The sequence below is a fragment of the Daucus carota genome, chromosome 6 (assembly GCF_001625215.2).
Source record: "Daucus carota subsp. sativus chromosome 6, DH1 v3.0, whole genome shotgun sequence".
Classification (NCBI taxonomy): domain Eukaryota; kingdom Viridiplantae; phylum Streptophyta; class Magnoliopsida; order Apiales; family Apiaceae; genus Daucus; species Daucus carota.
The window spans coordinates 14,862,251-14,873,602 of NC_030386.2; the positions used below are offsets into that span (position 1 = coordinate 14,862,251).

Here is an 11,352-nt window from a genome sequence, read left to right on the forward strand (position 1 = left end):
ACAAAGGATCTACCCTGCATATGTTTTATGTCACTGATCACCTAATTGCCAGTCTTTTGTACAACGCCGTTTGATCACACACTTCTAAAGCCTTCGAACACACAGCTAAATTTATTGTTTTAAAGCATTTAAAATGCCAAGTTCGAGTTAGGTTCCCTGCTAAATGTCAGGACAGCCAGCCTCGACATACCATCATCGAAACAGATACCAACACTGCAATTAAAATCGCTTAAACAGCAATCCTGAAATCATTTTAGGATTTTTCATCAAAAAATTAAACATATGTTGACAACTTAGTCTTATACCCTTGTGGCGGTAAAAAAAATGTTTTTTTTTCTAAATTCAGAACTAATAATAAAAGTCAATAGGCCATCAAAAGCTATTATATCTGTAGCTTTTGTTCGAGGGAGCTGATCAACTAGTACAACAAGATCAATCACATACCCAGCCCACTATAAAGAGCTCATCTACTGTTCTCGAATCCCCTTGACAGCTGACTTCGTACCAGCAACACCAGCAAATTAGTAAGTGAAGTAATTTTAATAACCGAGGGTACACAAAACCTAACTGCATCAGGCTTATGGCAAAATGGCATACTAGTACAATATCAGCACAAGATAAAGTAACCACATAAGATGCAACGAAAAAGTGCAACAAAAGCCAAGGGTCACTTGTTTTAAAAAAATATAAATGGTATACAAGAGTTTCACATTTTGCAAACCATTTCAGAAGCAAAACCAAGGAAAGAGCATCAACTGTTCCAATCATAACAAGTATCACCCTCCTAACTCTTTCTACTCTTTCCTGACTGAAAAAAGCAGCTTCTTTGGGGAACAACGAACAAACTCCTTTGTTAAATAACGGCGACAAACTTCTTTGTTAAATATATATAAAAACTTTACAGACTGGGCCAAAAAAACTATAACATAATCTAATGACGTATACCCAGCATTCCTGTTATAGGACTCCTCAAACAATACTCACTGACCTGCAGACGGATTCGTCAAAAGTTCAAGTGATTTCTTAAGGTAGTCAATGGCAATTGAGACATCATCAAATGCCAGTGCACCCACTGCAAACTTTGCCGCCTTGTGTGCCTCTGCAATCTTTTCAGGCGAAGGCTGATAATTGCTATCGTATTGATATTCTTGGACAGAAATAGGTGCAGGGTCTGGAATGTTTCCATTTCTACCATTTGAGCTCTGCTGTGCTGTTGAAGGGAAGTTCAATGGAATGGAAGCTGATGTGATGTTGTATGAAGAATCAGGACCTTGATAGAAAGAAGGGTAATGTGATGGAGCAGCAGGGAGACTACTCTCGGTAAAACTAGGGTAAGTCTGAAAGTTTGGAAATGAATGAGATGGAATGTCTTGAGTTTGGTATTGTGGCAAATGAGGTTGAGGTTCTTCTGGAAATGGCTGTTGCTGATATAGATGATCATTTGAATTATTTTCTGATCTGCTAGTGAGGTTCGGTGGTTGAAGGGACGGATAATCATCATTCAGAGGTTGTTGATGGAAATTATGAGATGGGTAATCATCAGTCGAGGGGGGCTGAGGGAAACTAGGGGATTGAATTTTGTTGGTAGTACTAGTATAAGAAGATGGAGCAATGTTGGGAGAAGTTGATGATAAAAAGCTTGAGGGATGTGATGGAGCAGTATTTGAGGACAGTTGCCGATCAATTTTATCATAGTTGTGAGACGATGGATCAAATTCTGGTGCTGATTTTGGAGCCGGATCCATATTGCTTGTTTCAGGATTCTATCAAAGAGAAGGTCACAATTAGAACAAACTCAATTTAGTTTTTCATGTTATCTTTCTATTAGTAGGCACTTCAGGTAAATAAAAAATAGTTCATTCTTGCAGAAAAAGATATTTCAACATTTCAGCATAAATACCATTTAACTGAGCTTAAGAAACTTAAACAAAAATTCATTACAACTATTTTAAAACTCGAATGTGCAAATACAGCACCCAGAAGTTAGGATGCAGTTATCTGCGGCATGCAAAAGAAAATTGGGGAAAAAAACTTATATTCATTAAGAGATAATATAGTAGGAACATATATTTTTTTCCTTTTCGGTACTACTTGCAATAGCAAGCACTAGATACTCCAAACAAATAAAAAGCAGTTTTTAAACAAATATGATAAGCCTTTTGTAAAAATTTAGGGATATTATCGGATAGGGGTTTATATCAAACAGGCCACTCGTTAGGTTAAAATATCTCACTTGACCCACACATCTCAACGGGGGCTCATTTAAGCCACTATAAACCAAATACATATCATTTTACCCACATACTATTCATACCTTTTTACTTAATCATTTATAAAAAATTAACCGTTTGATTTTTTACTACGAAACCACTTCGAGTACTTTCATAATTATCTCTAGTATTTATCAAAATAATTTGAGAAATTATAAAGCAACATAACAAGGGTGATCAAATAAATATATATTTAGAGCTACATATATTTTTAATTACATAGTTATGTTGCTTTAAAAATTCTCAAATTATTTTTATAAATACTAGAGACAATTATGAAAGTAATCGAAGTGGTTTCGTTGTAAAAAACCAAACGGTTAATTTTTGACAAATGATTAAGTAAAGAGGTATGAATAGTGATGTGGGTAAAATGATATGTATTTGGTTTATAGTGGCTTAAATGAGTCCCCGTTGAGATGTGTGGGTCAAGTGAGATATTTTGACGCAACGAGCTGCCAGTTTGATATAAATCCCTTATCGGATATACCGCTTTTTATACTTTTTATTGCAAACTTACTACTACATTCAACTAATTGCACATTTACGTTTTTAGTAGAAAAAAAGAAATGAAAATTGCATTAATACGGTACAATCGTCCCTCTCCCCCATTTACTCTCTCTCTCTCTCTCTTCTCCCACCCTCTCCCCGTATCCCTCTCTTTCTCTCTCTCCTCCATCTCCATCTCCTCGCTTTCTTTTCTCTCTCTCTTTTTATCTCTCTCTTTCTCTCTATCCTCGCTCTCTTCTCCTTCTCCCTCTATCTCGATGTCTCTTTACACATCTTGGGGGAAGAGTCGGGGCTGGATAGAGAGAAATGAAAATGGATTCCAATGGTGCTGGGGGTAGTGAAGGAGGATGAGGCCGACACTCGGCGGTGGCGGAAAGAACGGGTATATGAGGGAGGTAAGTGCGGAGCAGAGAAAGTGTGCTAGTTGGTTGTTTTTGAGTTGATTTCTAGTTTGTTGCTTTAGTTGATTTTTTGGTTGCAACGTTTGTTGATTTTGCTTTTGTGATTGTTTTTGTGGTTGTTTTTGTGTTATTGTTATCGGCCTCGCAGGGGCATTTTTTTTAGTCATTTGCAACTAGTTGCAACTTACTATGCAACTAAACCTAATTTTCAAAAGATTTTTTTTGAAGTTGCATTTGTGGTTGCATACATGTTTGCTAGCAGTTGCAGATATGGTTGCATATGCCACCTCCGTATTTTTGCAAATATATTTTGAAGTATAGTATTTTTGCAATTTGTTTTAAAAAATGACAGTAATTTTGCAAAAAATCATTTAGACTTGGGTATTTATGAAAAAAGCCCAAAAATTTATACAGACATGTATTTTATTACCAAACTCCTAGTTTTCCAAAGAAGTAATTCTTGAAAGGGTTTTATATCAAAGTAGTCATCCATTGGAACCGAAAAACTCACCTGGACCACCCATTTTATCAGGGTATCATTTAAACCACTATAAACAACATATATATCATGCCATTATTTCAAAATTTAAGAAAATGATGAAAAATGTTAAAAAAATTAAAATCCTTTGGTTGTTTGAACGCCTATATTTACTAAGTTGTATGTCCACGTCGTTTCCACATGGCAGCTCAGTCAAACAAAACTAAATATAACTAAATAATAGATAAATAATTCAATATAACTAAATCACATATAATTACGATGATTAGAATCATAAACCCTAATATATATGTTGTATATGTCTCGTATATATATATTTGATAGGTTGGACATGTCAGCAAATTAGCCGTTGCAATCAAAGTAGTTGGAATAGAGACTTAGAAATCGCCACGTTTCAATGTATCAAGTGGATAACCGAAAAAATTTTGGTCTCATTTCAAATTAAATTACGTCTTGACAAATTTTTGCGAAGTTCGGTCAAAATAAACGTTTTTTGGAAAATTATATGACATTAATTTGATTAGGGTTTGACGTGAAACACAAGACAATGTGATGGTAAATAATAAAAAAATCAATAAATAGATCAGAGAAATTTACACAAATAGAGGTTGAATTCAATGGAAAAGGGAAGACGAATACATGTTTGGTTAGAAAAAGCGAAATAGTAATAATGATGAGATATGCTTATCAGAAAAACTTCAATAGTCAACTTTTTACATAAAAATTTAAAATTAATAGAATGTAACTTTATTTTTAAATTAATGATGCAAACGAGACCAAATTTGTCAGTGAGACCCACTTGAAATATTCGAACGAATCAAGAGACAATTGATAATTAACCCAATCAATATCCATAGATGTGATATATATGTTGTTTATAGAAGTTGAAATGAGACCATGATGAGGTGGGTGGTCTCAATGAGTTTTTTGGTTCCAGCAAGTGGCCCCTTTTATACATAACCCATTCTTAAAATATGGTAACTAGAATCTTTTTTTTCTGTAACGTAGGAACCCGCAGCCGCTACCCTTTGGGTGCGCACTGGGTACGGGCTCACGCAATAGCCTGCAGACTACGTGAACCAGGTAAACCGCACGTAAGCGACAGGCTCTGGTCCAAGAGGCGTAATCACAAATTCTTCTCCCTTCGAGAGTCGAACCCATGACCAAGAGGATACAAGTTCTCTCTTTAAACCAGCTGAACCAACCCTTGCGGGCTGGTAACTAGAATCTTCATTACCAAAGGTTCAAAAGAAAAGACTGGATCTTAAAGCCCACATACAACACTATCTAATATACTGATACCAAAAATGTAATGAGGTAAGGGAAAACTGAAATTTTATATTAGTATCCAACCATTCAGTTTAATTTATAAAAAAAACTTTTGTTTCATAAAATAACTGACCTAATCAATACCAAAACATAAATTACGACTATTTATAATATAGAAATAGATAGAGAACATACAAAACCAATACTAGACGGACTGGATAGATCATTATCAACCCCAGGAGGGCCTGGAACAGGTTTCCTTCCTTCTTTGAGAGCTTTGCTTATATCTGCAGCTTTCCATGCTGCATATTTCTGTTTCTGCTCAAGCTGACAAAGAGAACTGCAACATTAGTATTTATCAACTGAATATGTATAATGATGATTCACAACCATAGAAATAAAAAATTCAACATAGCCGGAAGTGACTTACATCAGGTTGAAGTTGGCCAAATTGATTAAGAATTTCAAAGAAAATACTAGCGGCATAGAAGGTCTTTGCAGTACCCCTGCAACAAGGTTTAGAGTTAACAAAAGAATCAGATGATATACATTTGAACAAGGGAAAGGACTGATAATCCCAAATTAGGGACATTTTGCTACCTTCTTCTAACCATGGTATGCCACATATGGAAATTGAATTAAATATTACGAAATCACATGGATTCCTTTTTCTTTACTCTATCTAAGGAAAGTGGAAACCAATAAAGGAGAGATAGCCTTATATAATTAATATGATAAGAGTTATAACAGAAAGAAAATCTATGTTTGTAAAACAGTGAGCTCGTTGAAACTACTTGAAATGAAATTGTATATTTAACCTTCCTCTCGAATAAAGATATATGTAAATGACCCCCCCCCCCCCCCCCCCCCCCTCCCCCTTTTTCTCCTCCTCTCTCCATATATATCTCACTTGCAACACCATGTATAACAGTATAACAGAAAGATGGACCTTTATTCACCCAGGTCACCAAGTGAGTCAAACCAACTATCAAGCTTTAATCTTATAACCTCACAAGTGACCAAATTGCTGTTTGGAGTAATGACTTGCAGACACGTTGAGTGCATATTCAAAGCACAAACATAAGTGATAGATATAAAAATTCATATGGATAAAACGTTTAAAACAAAAACAATAATTCACATATGTCCTAACTTAATTTATATCGAGTCCGTGTACATAGAAAGCAAGTAACATACTTATCAGCTCGGCCAGCCCGGTCTTGCTTATCCGCCTTGGCAAAGACATTCAGTGCAAATCCTTCTATATGTAAACCATCATCCGGTGTCAACTCTAGTGACTTTTTATCCTATTAATGCATAGCATTTATACACAACAAGGCCAGGAATCAATCAAAAAAATGCCGAGAAAATAATATCAGTCATAAACAAAACAGAAACAGTAGAAATTTACGCGGCAGGCACCTTCTCAAGCTGTTTCATAAGAGAAACAAGAAGAGCATTTGTAAGTCTTAGTACGCTCAGTTTGCGGAATCTTTAATCCTCGTTCCATGGCATACAACCGACCTGAACAACACAGTAAAACCTCAATAAATTAATTTTCCCGGCTCCGACAAATCTTATAAATATTATGTTAGGCCTGAAAAAATTATTTTAAATATTAATTTGTAGCAGGTTATTAATTTATTGAGATTGAGATTATCGAACACTCCAAAAATCACAAGCACAAAATCAGACAACAGCAATCAATAATATACAAATAATTATATTTGAATCAGCAGGATGGGAGGATGGGACAGACATACAGTAATAAGCGACGAGAGGATCGTGAGTTTGCAACTCATCAGCTCGTTGTAAGAAGGGGAGCAGTAGCTTTGCCGGTTCGTTTTCGTTGCCTTTACTCATCGCGTTTCTTCAACTAAGCACTTTGTTAGTTTATGAGCTAGGCATATTTTGACCTGCCACGGGATTTTTCACAATTTCAATCCGACGGATGTCGATCAAAACGCGTGTTGTTCTTCGATTTCTTTATCGATACGTTTGTGTGTGTTTTTCTCGTACTACTCCCTCCGTCCCCCTGAGTTGTATATATTGGGTACTCCCTCCGTCCCCCTGAGTTGTATATATTGGGGGACGGGGACGCGGCACGGACTTTAATGCTCCTGACATAGTTCTATAACTTATTTTTAAGATTTTTCTTTTCTGAATAAAAGTTTGAATGTTATATTTTTATTCAGAAAAAGAAAATTTTAAAAATAAGTTATAGAACTATATTTTACAAGAGCATTGAAGTGCGTGTCGAGCAGTAAAAAAGAAACGTATAGAATTAAATGGGACAGAGGGAGTATATATTATTAAAATTTTAATAAAAAATTTTGAAATAATAATCAATTCAAACGAGGAGGATGAAAAGGGTTGTGGGTTTGGAAATAAAAAAATCTGAGACAGGATTTACATGAAACATGGGTGTAGCTCCAAGTTTGTTCGTCTCCGGTTTTAAGTCGAAATTTAAAGTTACTCATGATTTTGAGCTGAAAAAAATATTGAATTAAAGTCAAGAATAAAAAAAAATTCGAGTCAGAATAATGACTTAATTTTGTTTTGATCAAAGTTGTGCATGAGTGATAAGTTGTCCATGAATTATTCTTCTAAAGTTTGATGTTAACAGGCAGTAGAGTTCATTGTTACGGGCCACAGCTTAGGAGGGGCATTAGCCATTTTGTTTAGGGGTCAGCAAGAATTCTCCAAACCGACCTAAATCGGTCAATCCAAACCGTCCAAACCGATTTTTACGGTTTATTAACGGTTTGATTTGGTTACGGTTTGAAATTTAAAAAACCGAATTTTTTCGGTTTGGTTTCGGTTTTTACCTCCAAACCGACCGATATAACCAAATCGAACCGAATATATATATTGAAATAATAATATACATGTGTGAATAATAAATTGATAATAAAATTATATTCTACAAAATATGTGAAAAATAAAACATATAAAACTATTATCATATTTTTTTAAAGAATATTGATATAGTAATTTTTATGTATTATCTTTTTGTTTTTTTTAAATAAAAGTATAAGAATTACATTTTTATCATCTTTCTTCCTCTCCTTATATTTTACAAGCTCTTATAATTTAATATCTTTTTTAAAATATAATTAAAATCTAATATACAAATTCATAATATATTTCAAACTTTCAATTCTTGTTTTGCAATTTCAAATTTAATTTTGTTGTTGAATTTGTTATATTGATAAAAAACGGTTTTAACCGAAAGCAATCCGAACCAAACCGTTTTAAACGGATCGGTTTGGTTCGGGTTTTTTACTTAACGGTTTGGTTTCGGATTGAAGTTTTGAAAAACCGATAATTATGATTTGGTTCGGTTTGGACCTTCAAAACCGTCCAAACCGACCGATGCTCACCCCTAATTCTGTTTCCAGCCATTTTAGCATGGCTTAAACACCCTTTAACCCTCCAAGTTGACACCAATATGCACATGAACCTCTCAAGTATCATTTTGTACGGTTCAGCCCCTCAAGTACGAGATTTGTATGTTGCAACCCTCTCGCGCCTTTTCCAGCTTCAATGTCTGACATTCAAAAAGGATAGAGAGATAATTGCTTGCAAACAAAGTGTTGTGTACACATTAACCCTAATATCTTTCCAATTAAAATGTAAGAGAGCAAGATTATTAGACAATAGCTTTGGAGAGTGAGCTAATAGGTACCAGAGTTTACAAACCCGATTATGCACTGGAGTTCGTTTGATTAGCTTGGTTTTATGAGATTTCTGAGAGATCAAAAGGGGCACGGATGCTTTATTTATCACCAGGTAAAGATGAATACTATATGGTAGCGGCGGGAAATCCTTTGGCTTTGAATCAGGGTCTTCAGGAAGAACAGGTTGTTCCAGTTCGATATCGTCAAGAATTCAAAGTGGATCCGCAAAAATATCATCGTCAATGCAAAATACTTATACAAATAACAAAACAATGCGGGAGAGAAGTGGCGCGCAATGATCATCCGACCAACAATGGTTGTACGTGATTACAATGACCCCCATTCACCACTATATGGTATGTAACCAGCTACCTGTGTTGTCTTTATTTGCATAATCTAGGTTACATTTGGTCTGTTTTGTGTGGTCTTATGCATCTGCTGTTAATTTGAGTTTATTGTTTGTCTTCATATAGTTAATGTAATGACCCGGATTTTAAAAATATTTTTATTAATATTATAAATGATTTTCTTAAAAAGAGAGGAATAAGATTTAATATTTTATTCCAGTTTAATGAGTTTTCAAGGTTTTATATTTAAACCCCGGGTTATTGTGTTATTGATAAATAATTGTATTTCCAAAACGAATTTTCATATATTGTTTTGAAAATTCTGTATGATTATTATGTGAATATATGTGTTATGTGATTAAGTGGTATTGGTGAATTTGTTTGTTAATTAATTATGGTTAATTATTAATATTATATGATTAATATATGAATTTTTGTGAATTTTGTGTTATCTAGTTTATTGAGCTGAATACTCGTATGTGTTCGTATTTGAGAGATTTCAATTTCTATATGCTCAGGAGAAAATATAGTTTATTTGGATATTTTCATATCGATTTATGGAATATTAGATGATTTTATAATCGATTTACGGATTTAATTGCGTATATTTATATTTAATTATTGATTATTTGATTTCCGTAAAACCGTTCACTCGTAACGAGGTAGCAAATTTTCTTCCCGGAATTTTCGACAAAACTCACCTTTAGCCTAATTTGAATATTCCGGACACTTTTCGTGTTTTGACTTTTTCGATCCGGAGTACGGTTTTCCCTGGAGTCGGTCCGGCGGAGTTTTCGGGTACTAAAATTGTCGATAATTATCCAGTTTGTCTCGATAAACGTGAACCGAGATATTTTCTTCATCCTTATCATGTAATAATTGCAGTGGGACCCGCAGACCAATAATTGAGTTAAAAAGCCCCGTTTTGATGATTATCTCGAAAACCAGTACCGATTGGACCCTGCTTTATTAATATAAAGCTATTAATACGTATTTTCATGTCATAAACGATCCAAAGGGGTACCAATTATTTGTAAATATAAATAGACCTTTCTAGAGCTTATTTTCACCGTAGAAATCATTTTCACCAGTTTCTTTGCACGAATACCGAGAGAAACCGAGCGGTGTTCTTCGTGTTCTTCATAATCAAACGAAGATTTGAAGGTGTTATTGGAGTCAGAATCAAGCGTGCAAATAGTCAAATCGAAGATATCGAAGAGTAGAACCCAAATCAATCATCAAAAACAACATGAGATTTACAGGTAGGGAGGAATTGGGGTTTTAAAATTCGAATTTATATGATTTTAATTATGAATTTTTGTAAATGATCTTGTGTGATTGTTTTGATGATTCCATGTTGTAGATTAGCTTCTCCTGGTCAATTTGGTATATCATATGTTGAAGTTTGAGTTCGGTAACATAGATAAAAGTCAGTTTGATTCTTAGAAATTGTCGTTCTTCGTGTTCTTGAATGTTCTTGATTGATTTTGGGTTTTCAATTCGTTGATTCTGGGTAAGAACTAGAGTTACCATCATGTTCTACGAGTTGCAAGGAATTTGCGTGTGTATATATTTCTAGTGAGGGAGCCACGATTATGCACGCCGGAGTTCGAAAAACTCAACGGCGGCGCGACGTTTGAGCCGTTTTTACGGCCAAACGATGGAGTTTTAGAGCGAACTGAAGCCACGGATCGATTACTGGCATCATTACGAAGTAATCTGCAGTTTTTGGTGAAGTTTGGGGTCGAGAAACGTCTCCGGGGACGTTTCCGGCGGCGGAGGAGGGGCGGCACTGCATAATTGCGGTTTAGTCCCCGAGGTTTCGGAGATGGTGACAATTCGTCACCTGGGTTTCTGTTTTTGCACCTTGTACCTCGAACTTTCAGGGATTTACACTTTAAACCCTGGACGAAACTTTCAAATTTTTACAAAATAAACCTTTTGATTTTAAATTTTCAAAAATTGTTTTTAATTATTTATTTAAATTTCAAAAATAGTTTTTAATTATTTCTTTATTCAAAAATAAATCTAAATTAGTTTCTTAATTAATTTTAATTAGTAATTAATTATTTTAATTGGTCAATTAACTTAAATATTAATTGATTAATTAATTTAATTAATTATTAATTGATTTTAATTGATTAATTATTTGGATTTAATTATCCTTTTTGATTTAAAAATTCTGAAAAATAGTTTCGAGCTTTAAAATATTTTTCCAAATTATTTTCAAGGCTCGATAATTTTTTATGAATGATTTCAAGTCCAATTTCAAGTATTTGGGACTTGATTATTAATTCGAAAAGTGATTCTTTTATCGATGTTAATTCCGAAAAATGTTTAAAAATTCCAGAAAATTTTCGAAAAATCATTTTCAATTCG

The 11,352-nt window shown here is 34.3% G+C and overlaps 1 protein-coding gene across 1 annotated transcript; it reads right to left on the reverse strand.

The window, feature by feature from the left end:
• Positions 1–649: 649 nt before the first annotated feature.
• LOC108227581 (protein HOMOLOG OF MAMMALIAN LYST-INTERACTING PROTEIN 5-like) lies at positions 650–6,969 on the reverse strand. The gene is given in 7 exon segments (XM_017402814.2): positions 650–1,763; positions 5,142–5,273; positions 5,377–5,452; positions 6,144–6,253; positions 6,369–6,410; positions 6,412–6,470; positions 6,710–6,969. Coding segments are annotated over 7 exon segments (1,302 nt in total). The 5' UTR covers positions 6,810–6,969; the 3' UTR covers positions 650–980.
• Positions 6,970–11,352: the final 4,383 nt, after the last annotated feature.